Consider the following 21,800-nt stretch of genomic DNA (forward strand, 5'->3'; position numbering starts at 1 on the left):
TGCTCTATACTTTCGGCTCGTTAATTATAGACCGGCGCGGGGGTCCAAAATAGTTGACCCATTCATCGATTCGAATCACGAAACAGCGGTCCTTGTTCGATGGTTCAAACAACCGGCGAATCCGTATGTAGGATTCGAACGCAAACGAACGGGACTGAATGAAATCGCGTGACGCCTCGTGAAGATGGGTTTTGAAGCCTTACCCGCCCACAGGCGATGGATGGGTGATTGAACTGTCCGAGTTCCATCGGTCATCGGGCCGGATCGGACCGGAAGTGAACGGTTCTGCGACGTGATTCGCTCACCGCTAATAATGATGCTTCCAGGCTATGAATGAAAGCGGAGTCTGAATGAATTCATAATTACGGTGGTTCGTTCGTAGAAAAAAAAAAACAAACGCACGCATTTGTGCCGAGAAACGAGGAATTCACCTGTCGACAATGCAGTGCCCGGTCACCGACAAATCACAATAGTGAATCGAATAGTGTGCCCACTGCACTTGACGACGATAAGTTATTCATTAGGACGGTCTGCCCGGAGCTTGATCGCGAAGACCGGCTATTAGAGTGCTTCTGTGATGGACAGGTGAAATTAATACTTTCGTTCGCTGGTTTCATTCATCATCGCTGCGCGATGATTCACTCAACTGTTCCGATTCTGTCAATATGCCACAAAGCCCGAGAACAGCTATATAAAGCCTAACCAGCAATTAAAACCTACAAAGTAACAGTTACCGGAAAATACTTGTCTCATTGTTTGACTTAGTACCCAGCTGATCAATTAATAATTTACTGAACGCTACCATAAATTTCCTATCGATTCTAATAACAAAAATCGATAGCTCATCATTCCGGCCGATTATCGAAAGCCAAAACAAATAAAACCGGACTACCAAACCAATAATTTCCTTCACTGTATTGCATCGAGATGATAATCTGATAAACGTTCGGCTGTCTTTTCGTTTTCCAACCAACGCAACGGAATATTCAAATTCAAATGTGCCCATCATAAAGCCACTAACCGGCGGCCGGACAGCAGGTTCAATTTTTCGGCTACACTTTAATTGCTAGCCACACCACTCGAGCATAATGTTCGCCTACGAACGCGGCTGCTGTCCTGGTTCGGTTTGGTCGGCAGTATGCAAATGATACTGCCAGAAGCAGCTCAATTTGCATCGTCGGTCGGTCGCGTCGCGTCGGACGGACGCATATGCCGCTGCCGCTAGATGCTTATCCGAAGCAAGCCCGTGGCTAAGACCAGCAAGATTCAAACATTTTAACGTTTTTTCGATTCTGAGACCGAAAATATCGAATGGGTTTTTTGGCTCGGGTTTTGAAGGGTGATAATTAAGTGTTAGCACTACTAGTTTGAATGGGGGTTTGATAAGAAGTAATTCATAGCGAATGGAATGGCCCGGAGCATTGGCTGGTTGATTTGATCGGTGAGTAGATTGATCATAATGAGTTACGATCAATATATGACAGTATTAAGTATTTTAAATGCAATTTAAATGCGATAAAAAAATTTAAAATCTAACAATATAAAATGTTTACTTATTATTCCAAACAGCCGAAAATCGATACATTCAAAAATTCAAAAATTTTAAAAAACATTTTACAAATCGGAAGTCTTTCCAAGCAACCAAAAGTTTGAATTTTACTTAAAACACTGGCTTAGAAGTTCACATATGGTTCACTATTAGTTCCGCGGAACTTCATGGCTGCTCAATATAGAGCCTTACGTGTAAACCGAACTGAAGTACCGCTAAATATTTGTTAGTAACTAAAAAGTTCAAAACAGTCACGAAAAATGATAAAGTAGTAACGTATTTTTACACTTCGGCTTATAATTCAGTCAATTCCTAATAGATTTCCTAGCTATTTACACCAATAGATCGGAAAATCGAATTAGAAAATATAGAAAACTATTGATTTTCAATGCGCGCCATTGAAAAATTGAAAATAACTCTAACTCGGTAGTTAGACAGCAGTTTGTTCAATTCTTCATCGAGGTATAAATTCTCGCTTCGTGATTGGTTGGAATAATTTACCATTATTTTCGAATAAGTATTGATACAATTCAGGAACTAACGAGAAAGTTGATGGAAAATTCCATTTAATTCTACTATAACAAAGTTACAAGAGAATTAAATGTAATTCTAACCTTTCTCGTTGATTGCTAATTGCCATGCTAATTCCTTATTGTGATGTACCACCAACGGCAACACGAGCGGTGCCGCAGCAATTTTAATTTCAATTCAATAATCGTCACATTGAGAACTTGTCTACCGTGAACAAGTGATAGCAATTAAAACCAAAAGCAAAGCCTGGGTGCTAACTCCGTTATCGAAATTTGACCTTCTGTTTTAATACGACAGACTTCGCAACCAGCTGTTAGAATACAGGATAGTGCGGGGTCAGTGCTACGATCCTATTGACTCTAGCAGCCTCTCCCAGCCGAGATTCAAACATACGACGACTGGCTTATTAGACCAGCGTCTTACCTCGAGGCCAACTGGGATTAAAACCAAGTTGACACGAAATTAAACACCATTGACCGCAATAAATGCGCAGGAAAACGCATTTAAACTAAACTCAATGTTTTGTTGTAATAATTTTTGCTGGCCCAATAAATTTTATTGTGATCAGCCGAGAACAACCATCTTTTATATCCTTATATATCTTCTTTTACTTTTTTTGCATCTTCATACAAGAATTTGTTAATTCTTAAAAGAACGGTGTTCGGTAATTGATGAAACTTAGGAAACTTGGAACTTAGGGCTTTTCACCAAGTTTTCTTTAGCAACACAAATCTATCTATCATCAATGCTACAGTAATACATAGCGTAATTTTCTTTGGCAGCAAAAGGTGAACGACTCACTGGTAACTTTGTTCTTTTGTTCAGACTGAAATTGAAATGCTCAATTTTCTTCAACGTAGATGATGAATGACGGACCACGAAAAATAGGCGGAACCGATTTTTGTCGCTTGCTCTGTACATAGCAGCAGGTAAGCCCGTGAACAGCATTATTCTAGTGCTAGCTGAGCTATTGCCAACATCTCACTGGCATGTCTAGACGCTACAAAGGAGAAAGCATCAAGAGCAAGCGAAAGTCACGCTCCACAGTGGTCAAATTTTGAAAAAACGTGGACATTAGCAATCGGGTAAAAAATGCGTAGTTTTTCAAGGGTGGTATCTTCAGAGAAGTTTAATAATAAAATATAGCGCATCTTTCTGTACTACTAGAGTGACCGTGATTTCGCCTATTAGGGTGATACGAACTTTTATTTTTTTAAATAATTTAAAAAAAATTCTTTAAAAAGTTGCAGAACATACTAAAATAAGCAACTTTGCTAAATACATTAACTATCTATCTCTTACCGGTTGCGAAATATAATGATGTGTTAAAAAGGAGCGCTATAAAATCAATTATGCTCAATAACCTGGCACACGATTTTTTTACTGCTTTCGAGTGTTCTACAAAGTAATTTAGTATGCTAAAATACACATTTTCACTGAAGATTGTTTGTCGCTAGGACGCATATTTAATAAGTTATAAAATAAATGAAAAATGCATCTGCGTCTTGATGAAAAACAGTCTTCAGAGAAAATGTGTATTTTAGCATACTGAATAACTTTGTAGAACATTTGAAAGCAATAAAAAAATTGTGTGCAAAGTTATTGAGCATAATTGATTTTTAAGTGCTATTTTGTCTATTGGGGGTCAATCCCGATGCAGTGGTTAGCATTCACGCCTCTCACGCCGAGGACCTGGGTTCAATTCCCAACCCAGCAGAAGCCACGAATCACCCACGATGTTAAAGTGACTATAATTAAACAAAAAAAAAGTTTTGTCCATGGAATTGAACTTTTGTAGTTACTGAAGTTCAGACCTTTTTCGGCGCCCTCATGGGTTAACGCCCCTGGCGGGAGCCTGTCTTGCCAATGATTCACCTCATCTGTCACTCTGTCCAGGTGTGTTTCCGAATATTCTAACGTGGAAAGTAGGTGCAACAGATGGCCATTCCTCTGGTCGTGGTGAAATTGATGAGATTTAGACCGTTATCGTTCACTGGATAATTTCAAAGATTTGAGAGAAGAAGAAACTACCGGAAAAGTGGATGGAAGGTGCAATCGGTCCTATCTACAACAAGGGGACCGGCTAAATTGCTTTAACTACCGCTGCATTACACTGGTCAACACCGCCTACAAGGTTTATCCCCAATAGCAAGGGAATTTGTAAAGCAGTATCAGGCTCCAGAAAGTCGAGAGGACAACATGCCCACGCATCATATTTTCGTGGATTTCAGAGCAGCATATGATACAGTTGAACGCGAACAGTTCTGGCAGATAATGCACGTTTTCCGGACAGACTGACGTGGCTGATCAAAGCTACCCTGGAGCGAGTGATGTACTACGTGCGTGTTTCGGGAACACTCTCGAGTCCGAATTGCGCAGAGGGTTGCGGCAAGGGGATGGTGGATGAACTATTCTATATGTTATTCAATATCGCTATTGAATGTGTGATCCGGCGAGCGGGCATCGAAACGAGAGGTACGATGTTCAGCAAGAGTAGCCAACTCTTAGCCTTTGCAGACGACCTCGACATCACCTAGGCCAGACTAAAAACAGAGGCTAGGAGGATTGGGTTACAAATCAATGCATCGTAAACCAAATATATGGTAGGAACAAGCTCCAGAGAAAACAACGTTTGCCACGGACAGTGACTATTGACGGCGATGAACTGGAAGTGGTTGATGAATTCGTATATTTGGGATCTCCGCCTAAGTTACAATTTGGGTTTTATTCTACTCTTATGATGGTATTTAAGACCAAAGTTGGTCTTGAAGACCACTATAAGAGTACAATAAAACTCACATCGCTGCTTGGGCGGTCACCGCCGACAATAACACGAATGAGGAGACTCAGCGACGTATTCAAGCTGGAAATCGAGCCTACTTTTCTCTCCGCAAGACACTTCGATCAAGGAGCATTTCGTCGAAAAATCGCCGTTTTCGCCATGATTTTAATTTCAATACCACCATCGGAAATCTGAGAAAAAATGCTACAATCCAACATGGCGGCCAAATCCAAGATGGCCGCCAATATTTTTTTCACTTCATTTAAAAGCCCTATCTCTCCTCTTTACAAAACCGTGTCGTTTGTAGTTGGTTTCATAGCAAATGTTGGAATTCTATACCTATAAAAATGGATTTCTGTCTGTCTGTCTGTCTGTCGGTTCGTATGTTACTTATAGAATCGAAAACTACTGAACCGATCAGCGTGAAAATTTGCATATAAGGGTTTTTGGGGCCAGGGAAGGTTCTTATGATGGTTTGAGACCGCTCCCCCCACTAAGAGGGGGGGGGGGCTCCAATACAAATGAAACACAAATTTCTGCATAACTCGAGAACTAATCAAGCAAATGGAACAAAATTTACCATGTGGGTGTTTTTGGAGACAAGAATGTTTTCTATGGTGAATTGAAACCTCTCCCCGCTTTAGGAGTGGGGCTCCCATACTTATGAAATACAAATTTCCTCATAACTCGAGAGCTAATTAATCAAATGGAACCATATTTGGCATGTGGGGGGTTTTGGAGGCAGGAATTTTTTAAATGGTGGTTTGAGACCTCTCACCCCTGTGGTAGGGGGATAAGGACTCTCATACAAATAAAACAAAAAATTTTGCGTAACTCGAAAACTAATCGAACTCGAGAAATTTTAAACTCTTTCATAAAACATTAATCAATAACAAGACAACTATCAATAGTAACATTAGATAATTCAGCGCGAGACGGCCACAGGCCGCGAGTGTTGCCGCCGACCTGCCGTCGGAAACGCCGTCCACTGCGGGGGGCAGCCCCCCGTAGAGATCGCCTCTGTCTAGATTTATTTATTTTCCTAGATCTACTGACCTCTATTACTTTCCTTCAGTTGGGTCACCCCTGCGACATGGTACTTTCTACGAAAAGATTTTCCGTGAAATGGTACATCCCGCGTAAGGTTTTTCGCGAAATGGTATTTTGCGAAACTCTAGATTCCGCGTTATGGTCAACCGAGAATTGGTGTTCCGCAAAATGGTATTTGGCGAAATGGCTTGTAATGATGGCGAATATTTAAATGCTATCCGCTTTATTTTATCAGGCTAAGCAAGGGGGGGAGTGGTTTTCTACTTTACTGTGAGGAAAATTTGTATATTAAAACACCCATGAACTCCCCAGAAACTTGCAAAACTCAAAATTGTGACAAAGGTCATCCGAAATTCACAATTTATGTACAACACAGTTTAATTTGTGGCAATACGAAGTTTGTCGGGTCAGCTAGTGCACAATAAAATTTAATGCGTATAAGCTGCAGACCAACGAAGACTGCTGAAAATTTATCAATTTTTCTATGGTATATTTCGTTATGGTCGCTGTAAACCAAATCGATCACGATGATCTGACAGTACAACTTTTCTTTTCGCGGATATATTTTCACAACAATAAAAATGTGATGAAAAGATGACTGAAATTCGAAGAAGAGACAACGAAGAAACTATAACTACACGACGAAAGTAGTATGGAACAGTAATAAAACGATGACGGAAATGCGATAAAAAATAAAAGGACAAAAGGACGACAAAAATAAGACGGAATAAAAAATATGATGAAAAAAAGCCAAAACTGTGGTATAAATCGACAAAAAATTGTTTAAAAATCTCCATCTCATCTTTACGATGAACGATGCAAAAAAAAATGTTATTTAGCTTTAAAAAGAGATAATACGGTGACCACGGGGAAATAGCAACGGTAAACAACTCATGCGTATCAAGTATACAAATATCATAGACGTAAATACATTTTGAATCACGAAAACATCTGGAGAGCCAAAAACACTGCACCGAGTAACAACAGTGCCCCCCGTCGGTTTTATACAACATTTCAAAATTTGTAAGAGCTACAGAGCTACAAAAACTTCTAAACACTACAAAAACACTCTAGGAATCGTAATCTCTCATCGTAATCCATAGTGCGAATTGACGGTTTATTCCCCGTTAATATAGTGCCATCAGTTTTGGTCAATATGCAATATCCTTTTCGAATTCAGACCACCTTCGTCCTTCATATATCGAAACTTGACTTCAACCTTTGATAATTATTTCGAGGTTACACGGGAAAAATGTGAAATACTTCTTATAGCTGAATTTTATTGTCTGCAAACATTATGTTTACAATCCAACACTATCTGCTTGGAACGAATCGTCCTCGAAAATCGATTGCATTATATTGGAAACTCGCATCACAAATTAAAACATTACCGGCTCCATCGATAGAATATTTAATTTATCACTTTGTTAACAAGCGGAAATTCGGTGTTCAAGCTGACACTTTATGGAACCCATTCACAGCTAAGCGGCACCGCCGGCTGCTGGATGCACAATTGGAGAGGAAATCCGTGTCGCTTATACTCGGAATTATCATCGGAGCTGATGACGTTGTACGACGCTGCCGTTGCCGCCGCTGCCGCCGCTGCTGGTGCTGGGGCGACGATGGCAAAACCGTCGCGCGTCAGTACGACACTCAAGTGCACTGCTATACTGCATTACCCGAATCCGTTGGTGTTGAAATTTATGCGCACACCAAATCCCACCGATTATCTTAATTTTATGCAAACAGCGTTGTTTTACACCTTTGCCGAACAACACGTCGCGCGGTTTCGAGTCGCAGACCGAGGGGGGTAGAGCGTTGCGCCCGCCCTTTCAATGGCACTCCCGTGACAGATTTGATTACGCGGCACTTCCTTCAGTAGCGGCAAGATTGTAATCGATTTTGCGGTTTAAATAATGCGATTGTTTGCAGAAACAACGCAGCAGCGGGAAAAAATGGCGCATATGCGGGCCAAGGTGAAATGTTTCAAAGTCATTCTCCAGTGGTGCGTCGGCTGCCTCAAATACCAACGGTGTGCCCTGTCTGGGTGGTGGTGTATCGAAACAGTTGGCACACTTGCTGTCTGGATATACTGGTGCTGTGCATTATTTATCAAACACCCAATTCGCTGCAGGATGCGATGGTTATTGTCGGGACACGTCACTGTTGCCACCTCCGGTGGCGCTGCTAAAGCCATGCCAACTTCCCATGCTTAGACCAATGATTATTACCAGCTGGCACGCCAGGAGGGTGTCCACGAAACTGTTCGAAACTCCTCCTATTTCGACAACACGAAATCGACTCTATTCCCAATTTTTCTCAGTACAATTTAAACTGAGATTTTAAGCTGTGACCAACAACCGAAAATCCGTCAAAAACACGCAGGAAACTATTCCATCAACTTTCCAATCCCAACCGTAACCTCCCAGTTCATTCCAACCAAACCAACCCGGACAGCATTCAAGCAGGATTGAAACCGAGCCGCAAAAACCGCAAACCGCACAATTAAAAATTCAAACAAATATTTTCAAACATACAGCCTAATGAATTTTGATACTACGGGGCAGCCTGTTATTGGGTGTAAATTTGCCTCATATTTCTTCCGTTCCGTTGCGGCTGTTGCTATAATTTTCAAGCACACCTCCTAACCCCCAGCCACCCCCTGGCACGGCAATGAGTGACGGTGTCTCGCAGCGGGCAAAACATGAATAAAACATTCAACATTGTGTGCCTTTTGGTTGCTTGCAGTTTTCATTCAGCATTTCTTCTTCCTTCCACGTCTGGGTGCATTGCTTTGCCGGGCCAGGTCGGTAGGATTTCATTCAGCAACAAACAGTAGACGACTAAGACGATGACGGCGACCGGCGACCGGCGACGACGACGATGACGGTAACCGTCTTCGAGGGTACGACAACGTGAACAACAAAAGATGCAAGTGCATGTTCTACAATTTACACCAACCAGCGAGCCCCTCGTAGGGTTGGCACAAACGCCAGCAGTGTAACGTGCAGTCAAAAGGCAAATAAAATGAGTGTTTATGTTTAATTTAGAAAATTAATGTTGCACGTAAATATTTATATATGCATATATTTGTACCGACCTCTAGCCCGCAAAAGATGGTGGCACCGTGCGAGGGGTTGGATGCGGGTCGAAGTTAATTGTTATGAAACCTATCTGTATTAATGTGGTCTTTGCCCCTCCTATCAGGTGAAAACTTTTCTCCGGGCTGACGGACGACGGTGTGAGAAAAGCACTCCCAAAATGTTGGAAGATTTGAAGTCCCGATTAGATCCCGCCAGCGCATAGACGGAATCGAAAGTACAACCTTCAATTTGCATATCTTTTCCGGTCGGTTACTTCAACACGTTGCATTTTCCAAATGACCCATCATTAGTGGGTTAATTACCGACAAATTGTTTGACTTTGTTTCTTTTCCTTTGGACGCGACACAAAACTTATTTGTTCCGACGGAAAACAAACAGTCCGCTCGCTCGTGCAAGGTTGACTTAAGCGGCGAACGCCGCTGCTCATAAATAGCAACACCTTAATCCAGCCATGCTGTGGAACAACGTAGCGCGAAATAAAAATGAAAATTCACTCACTCACAATGAAAGCACTGGTGGATTCCGGTTCCGGCGGCCGGTAATTCGACGCTGAGCTTCGAGGATGTTCTAGCTGGTTCGATCAGTGGAAATCCACCAGTAGCCATGGCCGACAACGTCAACGTCGAAAAAATGCTAATCAAAGCTATAGGTACTCTGAACTGAACATAGACCTTGCTCGGAGTTTATTTTATTCAATTGAACCCGAAGTAAAAGCCCAGCCAGCAACCGTTCGGTAGTGGACCGGATGCGGTTAATGGCGATGGGAAAAGTTACTACTTGATATGTAAATTTAATACGCCATTTAGTATGTTTTTATTATATGTTGGTTGTCACTTTCCATGAAAAAATATCATTTAGATTATCTTTAAGGAATATTTTCTATCTCTAACACAGACACGATGTCTTCAAAGTTCAAATATTGAAACTTTTGCACTGATTGGTTGAAAATGGTTAAAAAATGAGAATTTCATTTTTAATACCTCGAAATAGTGGACCCCTCGGTCGCCAAGGGGTCTAACAGTTTCAAGAATATTTGAACAACTAATAAATTGCCCAGTTCTGTAAAGAAGAAGAACAGGACTTTCAAGTGGAGTAAAAATTTTTAGGCGGCCTTCTTGGATTTGGTCGCCATATTGGATTTTATTAATAAATCGCCGTTTTCGCCATGGGCTCCCAACCGATTTTCGTTTAAAGACCACCATTGGAAAGCTGGGAAAAACTGCTATAGGAAATATTTATAAAATCAGCTGTACGATGGCATTAACTGAATGAAACAACCAGTTATCCGAAGCAAGGTTCACAATTTTCATATAATTTTTGTGATACCAGCTGACCCGACAAACTTCGTATTGCCAAAATTTAAACTGTGTATCATAAATCGTGAATCTCGGATGACCTTTGTCACAATCTTGAGTTTTGCAAGTTTCTGGGGAGTTCATGGGTGTTTTAATATACAAATTTTCCTCACAGTAAAGTAGAAAACCACTCCCCCCTTGCTTAGCCTGATAAAATAAAGCGGATAGCATTTAAATATTCGCCATCATTACAAACCATTTCGCCAAATACCATTTTGCGGAACACCAATTCTCGGTTGACCATAACGCGGAATATAGAGTTTCGCAGAATACCATTTCGCGAAAAACCCTAGGCGGGATGTACCATTTCACGGAAAATCTTTTCGTAGAAAGTACCATTTCGCAAGGGTGACCCAACTGAAGGAAAGTAATAGAGGTCAGTAGATCTAGGAAAATAAATAAACCTAGATAGAGGTGATCTCTACGGGGGGCTGCTCTCCGCTGTGGCCGGCGCTTTCGACGGCAGGTCGCGAGCAACACTCGCGGCCTGTGACCGTCTCGCGCTGAATTATCTAATGTTACTATTGATAGTTTTTGGTGGCCTTGTTATTGATTAATGTTTTATGAAAGACTCTAAAATTTCTCGAGTTCGATTAGTTTTTGAGTTACGCAAAAATTTCTGTTCTATTTGTATGAGAGTCCTTATCCCCCTACCACAGGGGTGAGGGGTCTCAAACCATCATTAAAAAAATTGCTGCCTCCAAAGCCCCCCACATGCCAACTTTGGTTCCATTTGCTTGCTTAGTTCTTAGTTATGAGAAAATTTGTATTTCATTTATGCTTCCAAAAACGCTCACATGCCAAGTATGGTTCCATTTGCTTAATTAGTTTTCGAGTTATGCAGAAATTTTTATTTCGTTTGTATTGGAGCCCCCCCCTCCTGAAGTGTGGAGGGGTTTCAATTCACCATAGAAAAAATTCTTGTCTCCAAAAACTTCTATTTGCTTAATTGGTTCTCGAGTTATGCAGAAATTTGTGTTTCATTTGTATGGGAGCCCTCACTCTTAGTGGGGGAGGGATTTCTAACCATCATAAGAACCTTCCCTGGCCCCAAAAACCCCTATATGCAAATTTTCACGCCGATCGATTCAGTAGTTTTCGATTCTATAAGGAACATAGGGCTGAGAGAAATCCATTTTTATAGGCTTAGATTTGTATGGGAGCCCCCCCCCCCTCTTAGTGGATGGAGGGGTCTTTTGGCCATCGAGAGAACCTTCCCTGGCCCCAAAAACCGTTCAGTAGTTTTCGATTCTAAAAGGAACATACGGACAGACAGACAAAAATCCATTTTTATGGGTATTGATTTTAATATCATAAGATAAAATGAACTTGCCAGAGAAATTTTACCTTTTTCGAAAACTGGTTGTTTTATTAAAATAAATATATTCTATTAGTCAATCTCAATTTTTGGCCAAATTATCTTAGATGTTTCCTGTGACATGAAAATCGACATCGGTTTGACAAGCAACCGTAATAAGATCAATTTTGATTGGTGCGCCGTACTGTATATATAACTACTCCTCACGTATGGTAAGCTTATACGTGGCGTGGTCCAGCCAGCTAGTTTTATCGTGGTAATATAAGCAACTACAATGCATTTGACTTAAATTTGACCGCTAATAAAACTATGAACTCCACTAGAATCTTTTGGTGATCACTATAAAACTTCCTTTCGACCAAGAGCCCCACTCTTCACACTTCTTGAAGAGTTAGGCGATAAACTCTAGTAGGTCTATTACGCTCTGCTGAAAGCAGTAATAAAATCGATTATGCTTTTCGATGCTTGACGACAACCGCCATAATCTTAGCAAGCTTTTCGCTTCGTTGGACAAAGCTCGTTGCTGCGTAAAAACACAGAGGTAAAAAACTAAATCACCCAGACAGCTTTATTAGTTTGAACATAAATACCCGTGAGCAGCAAAGGTAAAGTTTTACTGTCAGATCCTCCTGATTGATTTGATTTACAGCGACCATAATAAATCAAGTAAAAATATAATGAATTTTCATCGGTTTCCGTAGTTATGCAGCATATGCGCGTTAAATTTTATCGTGCATGTCGGATTGATAAGCAGTTAAAATTACCGGGCCATCAAAATTTTGTAATTTTTGAACATCGGTTGTTTAAACAAAACAAATATAAATATATTTGTCAACCTTAGTTTCTAGCAAAAGCATTCTAGTTGCATTATGACATGAAACCGATATCAGTAAATTCATTTCTGCAATTCACTGGTTGCTTTGATGAATTGTTGGTAGGCGACAAAAAAAAGCTAGATAACGGCAATAGGGCCTCGCATGAAAAATTATTCCGGCATTGAACTCTAATCTTCTTTATAAAAGCTGCAATATATCTGTTTAGTCAGGTTGTTACCACATTATTAGCACCATAAAACTAACAGTTTTACTACGGTTTGACTATGGTTTTATAACTAGCTGCAAGTAGTTTTCGACATGTTTCATCTTGGTATTGCGTAACACCGTGATAAAAGTAGAGGCAATGATTCATGTCGCAATAAACCCGACTCGAGAATTGTTACTTGAAAAGTGACATACGCTAATGAAAAAGAACACAAATAGGACCCAAAAATAAAAAATAAGTATCAAACCTGAAACAGAAATGAAAATTGATACAGAAAGGATACAACAATGACTTTAAAAGGTACAAAACAACAAGAACAAAAATGACATAAAATTACAATGGAAAACAACACAAATATAACACAATAATGAAAAAATAAAACAAACAAAACCCAAAACTGACACTCAAATAATAAAATTACAGAAATGGTTCAAATGTCCTCAAAATGATACAAATTTTCAAATGTGATACAAATACGACAGAAAATATTACAAGAAATAATACAAACATAAAATAATAATGAAACAGAAAAAATAAATATAAATAAATGCAAAAAGGCATAAGAAAGTAAAACAAAATTACAATGATATAAAGAATAGCCTAGAAAGATACAAAAACACTAGAAAAATGTTTCAAAACTGGCACAAAATTTTACAGAACATTATGAAAAAATCAAGTACCAATAAAAAAGAAAACACATATAAAGGCATAAACAAAAAAAAACAAAATAATCAGAGGGATTGTATACAAGACACGACCGCATAGGTGACCCAGGACTATGTAAGTCTCTTTGTAGTGATAGTAGCAATTATACATGCATGTAATCATTCGATTTTTCATGTATACATGCTATATGCAGCATATATGGTCGGTGTTAAGTCAAATCTAACCAAGTAACAAAAATCTGATTTCGAGAAAAACGCGTTCAAAGTTTGCTGCTCTGTACGGTTTATAGCTATCAATCGTTCGAAATCATCTCATAACGCGGAATGTTTGCAACATTTATGTAGTCTGATTAGAGTAAAATGAAGCTTAGAAAATTCTGGATCGTTTGCTTTCATTAACTCATTTTTTAAATTTTGGAACTTGGTCCGGTCTGATTTGACACACACCATATAGGGTACGGGAGGGTATTTTCAACCCATTAAGCGGTAGCCTGAATAATATTCGGGAATTACGTTGAAACTATATTCATTCGAGACAAGGTTTTTATACCAGTTGATAGAATAATATTTACTGAATATCGGCGTGTATTTTGGTTTTAATAAAACGCTACTGAACTTGAGTTATAGTCACGAGAAATGATGAAGTCGCTGCGCCTAAATTGGGTCCATTTTCTATACTGGTGTCTGTGTTGTTTAAATCCGGCAGGCCGAGAAAGCCTGCACAGGGATGACTGCTTTTCAAAAACAGATCAATAGAGAGACCGATGGATAACGTGACGGTATTGCGTACATGTCGGCTCATTGAAAATAACTAGTTTTGCAGTGACAACAGCTTGCTGCTGGCGCTAGTGTATCATTGAATCGTTCATATACACTAGCACCCATAGTTGCTAGCACCAGAAGCAAGTGGTTGTCACTCAAATACTAGCTATGTCAACACGATAGAAAAGTTTTAGGCGCAACTGCCTCACACATTGGTAGTAGCGTAAATAGAGCACAACTTGCTGAAATTAAAAGCAATATGCTGCAAATTGCTAGTGAATGAAAATTGTTTTAATTTCCAAATCGGAGGGGAATTTTTGTGTTATTCAATGATAGAAAGAAGTAGAATTGTTCTATAATATTCACAGTGGTCTGTTTTTTTTCAGCCTAATTACGTGCTAGTTGCAAACAGTGGTTGATGTTTATTGAATAAAATTTAGCAAATTACTTACATTTTTATGAAAATAGTTATAACACAGGTTAAAGCCTATGAGTGCTACATTCGCATTAGTATTGTTCTATAGCGGCAAAGTTTTTATTTGGGAAAGCGCAGCCAAAAAACGTAATCTATGCCGAATTTAGTAGCGTGCTGGAAATACCCTCCCGTACCCTAAATCTGAACACTACAGCTGTAGCGCACTTTTGCAACACAGATATCAAATTCGCCTAGGTTAATCGTCTCGCCGTAAAGAATTTGTGATCTGTTGGGACAAAGAACTTTTGTAATTTTTCTGGTACACTTCCGTAACGCAGACATCAAATTGTACTAGGTTTAATCGCATTCGTGAAAGATTTGTTGGAACAAGGGGGCTTTGCCACTCTTTTTGGCGTACTTCCCAAGCAAGGAAATGAAAATGATTTAGGTTTAATCGCGGTGATCAGAAATCTTGTTGAGACAAGGGAACTTTGTCATTTGTTTTGGCTTACTTCCCAAGCACAGATATCAAATTGGTCTAGGTTCAATCGTTGCAAAGAATTTTCGACCTGCTGGGACGGAGAGATTTTATCACCTTTTTTTCTAAAATCACGTTAAAACTATGATGGTGTCTTTTTCAACCAATCACAAAACGAGGTTTTCCAATTGGACAATGCTTCATTATTTTCAGTTTTTAATAGTACGTACTTTGAAATCAATAGATTTCAGGTTTGGATGCGTAAAAGATTTTCCGATCGATTGGCGTAAAAATATTTAAAATCGATTTAGAAACTGCTAAGCAATTAGCGCTCAACACGTTTCATTTTTTCGTGACGCTCGCATTTTTCGATTTTTGGAATGACACCCTATGTTAAACTTGCCGTAAGACGTAGTCCTACGTCAAAATAAAACTAAATAAACAATATTGTAAAAAAGGCAAACAAGACTCAAAAATTAAGAACAAATTTAACATAACTGACAAAGAAATGAAAAATGATACAAAAATGGCCTCGACAAGGTACAAAAATATCAGAAAATATATATACAAAGGCAAAGCCTAGGTGCTACATTCCGTTTTGTAAACTTACTTTCCTGTGTTTTATACGACAGACTTCGCAGCCAGCTGTAGCTAGAGTACAGGACAATTGCGGGACTAGTGCTACGATCTCATTAACTCTTACGGCGAGATTCGAATATGCGACAACTGATTTGTTAGACCAGTGTCGCGAGGCAAACTGGGAGTTTACAATTGTAATTTTGTGTTTTGTATATTTTTAAGTCTGCTTCGTGCTTTTTTGATTGCAGTTAATGGCGTCTTTTTGGCATTTCTTATCGCTGTTTTATTAACGGTGACTATCGACGTCAATGAACTGGAAGTGGTTGATGAGTTCATATGTTCGGTATCTTTGGTCACCGTCAACAACAATACGAGTACGAAGATTTACGACGCATTTAAGCTGGAAGCCGGACAGTCTTTTCCTTTCGCAAGAAACTTCGATTAAGGAGTATACGCCACTGGCCACTGCACAAAGCTACCCAGCTAGGATTTTTATATGTATATAAACGTTAAAAATCAGCATTGCGTACATATATACATGCTAATATCGTATTTGATGCGCAAAATTGGCATATCCGTGGTATTTTGGAGTCGATATACGTGATGATGAATAAACATACGCATTTCATCGATATAAGTAATTATATACATACGATAATATCCGATTATGCTTAACCTGCTCTGTACTGCTATACGATTCTGTGCTGAATATCATATGTATGTCAGCTATTATCATTATATACGACTGAAAATTATCTATTTACTAAGCTTTAGTTATGCGATAGCGAATTTGTTAATAGTAATTTACGATAATTTTTGGTTATTGATGTCAGTGATGGTAAAAACTCAAAATCTCAAAACTCATCAAAAATCAAAATCAACTGTGAATCATGTCAGCTTGATCCTATGCAGAAAAAAATCACACGTGAGTTTTTCTGTTTTCATTGCAAGAAGCACAAAACTCACACATATTTCTTACCGCTTGATCACATTCTGCTTTGCTTCAACTGCTACCCGGAGCTATGCACATATACAATTCCTTGTTGAACAGAATAGGCATTCTCTCGTGCGATATGTAGCTGTGAGGGAATAAATCTCTAAATAAATCGCAAAGTTAAACTAAAATGCACATTTAAATTACATGTTTATCTAATTCTTATTAGGCTTGTTACTTTCTAGTTAAGAAAATGACGATTCCCGCGAACGAAAAATGTAAATTCCGCCAATATGTGTGCTGCATTTTTTGCTGCTGATGTTTTCTCTGGCGGTAGATTCTCTTTTGCTCTCTGGTTCGTTGTATGAAAAGCCAGCTGTGAAAAAATTAAACAAAATGCTCACAGCTGAATTTGGTTCACATCGCATAGCAACAGAGACATCGCGTATAATAACGAGAGAAATTCATATGTGAGTTTCGCGCTTGTGATCAAGGTTGAAATTTCATGTGTTTGAAAGCTTATTGAATTTTTTGCTGCTATGAATTTTTCAACACTGAATTGTGTGTTGTCCTGTTCGCATCCAAGCTGAGGTTCTGTAAGTGTCCGATACCAGGGGGCTCTCTGTGTGAGCTTTTTGGTAACGGGGGTGTGTGGAGGGTTAACTAGAAAAAAAAAGTAAACGCAATGTCTTCGTCAGGAGAAAGCAGTTCTTCGAAGAGCACGAATGACGCGAAACCGCCACAAACAATTGACTGCCGTCAGAAATCTAACATTATGGTAAGGAATTAATAGTAACCGCAATTCATTGAATAGTTTCCAGGAATTCCCATCCAAGAGAGAAGAAACTACCATAGTAATGATCGTAATCATAATAATCACGGCAAAACGCTGATCAACTTTCATTTGATTTGTCTGTCCAGAAAAGATTAATAGCCCTCTAAAATCTAAAATTTGGAACTTAGGATTCAGGACCCACCATTAAGGATTTGGAGTTTATATTCAGTAATTGAGATTTATCATTAATAATTTGCCACATAAATTTTAGAACTTAAAATCAGAAACTCAAAATCTAGAAGTTTGGATTAAGGATTTGGTACTTAGCACTTTGGATCTCGGATTCAAAATTTATAAACTGGGTACCTGAAACACACTAATTCAGGATCGAGGGTTCAAAATTGTATTCAAAATTCATTTGTTATGGATATGTTATGTTATGTTATGTTATGTTATGTATATGATATGTTATGGATATGGATAATGTTTGAGTATTGGTGATGGAGGATTAAAAATTTTGGTTTTTGGGCTTGAATTTTATGCTATACGATTTGAAAAATGTGAGGATTTAGTAATCTGGATGCGACATTCAAGGCTGAGATTTGTGGTGTAGATGGGTGGAGGATGCGTGCGTAGAAGTCGTTGGAATAATTATTGTAAATTGGCCTTACGGATAATACCGATTCCACAACATAAGCAGTGCGGTTGTACATTTGAGTGTGGATTCTCACTGATCCCAGTTAGGTCTGATGGATTGATGGACCATCGACATCTCTGCCTTCGCTATTGCTCAAGAAGAAAGTAAAGCTTGATCTCAGTCAAGGGCTTGGGGCTGGACTAACCACAAACGTTCCTGTGCTTTTGCAATACGGAGTGGAAAATTTTGGAACTATTTACCTCACAAACTTAAAAATCAAGCTTCTAATTCTAAAATTCTAAAATAAAATTCTTATGTTATCTTATCAGTATTAGGTTTCTCCTCTGTTGTGTTACAAACTTATAACTCAAATTAAAAACCATCATTATTCTATATTAAAGCACTTCCGGTGTTGTTATTGTACCATATAATTGCGTTTGCATATGATAGTTAAACAAAACCATCATCGCCGTCATGGGCATCTCAAGAGCAACGTTGTGCTGGCTGGTGGCAAACAGTTGACCAGCCCGTTGGATACGGCACTCGTCAACCATAAAGCCAGTAATGATAGCCCTCGACATGGGAACCCTCTATTAGGTAACGCATCTTCAGTCCCTTTTAGCTTTTGGAAAATTTCTTATTTTAAACATTTCTCCATCAAATGAAATTGAAATAAACGCCTTCTTTTAGAGTCGTCCCTTTCTTCCCCCGTACAATTTAACCAAACACAATAATTACATCAACCCGAGCTGACGATAATTGACCCCCTTTCCAGCGGTGGCAGCCAAAACAGCTGCCGTACGGATCAATTTCAAACTGATTCGGCTCGAATCGAAATGCAGCCATCTTCCCACCACTTCGTCCCACCGCAAGCGTACCGTAACGGAAGAGGTTTTTTTTTTGTAGTATGTACTTACCTAACAGCTTTGACACCGCACCCTGCTGGGTCAGCATATGCTGGGCCAGATCGTACCCGCGCAGCCCAAAGCGGGACAGTTCCAGCAGCCGATGCTGCGACACCAGCCCGGCCAGGGCATGCGCGTTGGCGGGATTGCCGGCGGCGGCAGCAGCTGCCGCGGCCGCTCCGAACAGGTTCGTCGTCGTCGGAACGGATCCGGGCGAGGGCAGGTTCGGCGAGAGACCAACTAAAATTAGACGTAAAGAGAAATTAGTTAGATCACAATATTGATTACAAACAGCGGTATGATTATGACAGTCGATCAGATTCCAACTCGCAAGAATGAACTTGAAAAGAACCCGCTGCTGATCGCATTCCAACTGTCGGTAGCAGTTGTCAGCGCTATCGATCTTGACCAGCCGGCCATCGCGTTCCGAAATAAAAACATTGTATTCTGCGTCGACGACAATGGCCCACATCAATAAAGCGGAATATTAAAAATCCACGCGAAAGAAAAAAACACTTTGCCGATCCTCCGCTTCGGAAGCTCGAGAATGAACACCTTTCACGCTTAAACCGCCTGCTGCCTGGTGGCAAGTTGAGCAAAACAATAGGCCCATATATCCTTGTGCGCTTTCGCACTCCGGGCGGCGTGTAAAAATGTGCAACCTTTTGTGTTTTCCCTCACAGGCTCGGCCGAAGACCCGCGGAGGACCCGGCCGGCGGCCGGTCAGCCGAAGTCGCCCGCTGGTCAGTGGCGCAGAACTGCTGCGGCTGCGAATGTCAAAAATTTATTACGACGACGGCTAAACAGAATCGACCTACGTGCGTCAACTAGCCAACCGACAGCCAGCCGACAGTCGTACCGCTGTAGCTTGGACCAAGGATTTATGCTTCCTTTTCGCGTCGTCAGAGCCCTATTTGTAGCTTCGCGCAGCGGAGAGCCACTGTTATTATGCTAAATAATACAATCAGCTCGATAGTAGTGCCGCAGCATAGGTGTATTACATGCAGTCGCGTATGCTGATCTGATCCGCCGGCACCGGAGATCCCACGGGATTATGCACCAACTGAAGCCGGATCGGCTTGGGATCGGATATTGGCGGGACAAATAAAGTCACTCAAAGGCTACTGAATAAATTTGTATTCACCGGCTGAACACGGTAGCTGCGACGAGCGACGGCAGGACGACGACGACGACGACGGTGCAATTGTTTTAATATTTATACTTTTATAATATTTTTATTAAATTTATTGACATCTGAATGAACAATCTTACCCTCTGGTTAAACAACGTCAGGCGCTGCTTCGGCTGCCCGGCTTGCACTTGCCATTCCCATCGGAATCGGAATCGAAATCGGAACGGAAGAAGGATTATTTATATTTATAGGATTGTGAGCGATATAATAAAGTGTGTGCTTCCCGCGCCTCTCTGCCTCTCGTTAATCCAGCCTCGCGAGGATGGTGATTCGCAAAGGGGACAGAATCAATAGTTTTTTTGCTTTGCCCGCGATTCAGTTCGATTTTTGACAGAGACATCTTTATTTTTGTGACATTGGGTCACTGCAGGCCGCCTTTCGGTGCGGGAAACATCCGAAAGCAGGCAAGCAGGATGCAGGAATTGCAAATTTTTGACGAATCAGTAGGAGTGCAGTCTTTCTTCGGTCGAAAAGAGGCGAGAGAAGTGGCGCTTTCAGATCAAAGTTGATCGAGCGGGTTGATTGGCTTGGCAGCAGCTGCTGCGGTGTGCCGGTGGGACTTTTGTTTGAGGATGTCGTAATGGGAACAAACATGAGTCAATTAATGTAATGAAATATTGATGGTTACCCTACTTGATTTGGTTATTTTCAACAGATACATGAAAAACTCATCTACCGATATTTCCAATATTTCAAAATCACAAGAAACCTTGTGATTTCATCTCAATCACCTTGTCTTAATTTTACAAAATAGATGAACGTGTGGTCAAGTATCTTTACAGAGCACGCTGTCTAAAGCAGAACATGATTTTCACACCTTCTAATTGTTTTTGTTTCGACCTGGTAACTCATTAAAATAGGACGCTTCTGCTCTTGCGCTTATCCCAAGCATAGAGAGTTAGTGGGATACGTTCTACTGGAATAAATAACTCGCAAACCCGCAATAAGATGATAATCTTTTATCAGCTCCTCGATAATCCATCAATAATTCAGACGTGAGTCAACACTCTTGGTAAATTAAATCAAGAATGTGTTTATCAAGTGCTTAAATGGCACTACAATTCGTCTCGAGCGTCACATTTTGGGGGACTCTGGGAATCAGCAATCAATTCGGCGCAGAAACACTTTATTCGTGCGTTCGGAATACAAGAGATTTCATATGTTAATTTTAATTTTGGTAACCTAATTTCTTTCCCAAATCATATTCTGTCTGGATTCTCACTCCTGGACTGCATTTTTAAGTCGGCTCTGCTTTAAAGGCTGTGTCGAACGCCAATGTATTCGCCATTTAATCGTTTACATGGTTAAGAAAATTCAGAAGTTCAACTAATCTGGAAGCGGTGGCACAGACTACGGCAGTAAAAAGGTCGCTTTTTTTGTCTGTTTAACGTTTGCTCATAATATTAGTCGTTCTTCGATCCAACTGTTAGGCTTTCTGGTATCTTTATATCGTCTGTTCGTCTCTTTTCAGCATTTTGTTGTCATTTATTGACGTTTTTTGTAGCCTCTTTTCATCGTCTTTTTGTCGTTATCTTTTTGTCACTTCGCGTCGTATTTTTGTCGTTTCTTGGCATCTCTGCATTGTATTTTCGTTGTTTTTGGCCTTTTTTTGTCGCATTTCTCGGCTGCTATTTGTGCCCTTTTTTGGTGTCGTTTTGACGTCTTTTTGTCGTCATTTTGTCGAATTTTCGTCGTTTGTTTGTCTTTTTTCTGCTGGGTCCTCACCCT

The 21,800-nt window shown here is 40.1% G+C and overlaps 1 protein-coding gene across 3 annotated transcripts in view; it reads right to left on the reverse strand.

The window, feature by feature from the left end:
- Positions 1-21,800, reverse strand: part of LOC128738519 (paired box protein Pax-6-like) — a 140,237-nt gene that overhangs the window by 59,735 nt on the left and 58,702 nt on the right. For all 3 annotated transcript variants that reach the window (XM_053833724.1, XM_053833723.1, XM_053833725.1), the window contains exon 2: positions 18,893-19,120. In XM_053833724.1, coding sequence (XP_053689699.1) covers positions 18,893-19,120 — 228 coding nt within the window. The remainder of the gene's footprint in view (positions 1-18,892; positions 19,121-21,800) is intronic.

This window comes from Sabethes cyaneus, chromosome 2, assembly GCF_943734655.1.
Source record: "Sabethes cyaneus chromosome 2, idSabCyanKW18_F2, whole genome shotgun sequence".
In the NCBI taxonomy this organism is placed as follows: Eukaryota; Metazoa; Arthropoda; class Insecta; order Diptera; family Culicidae; genus Sabethes; species Sabethes cyaneus.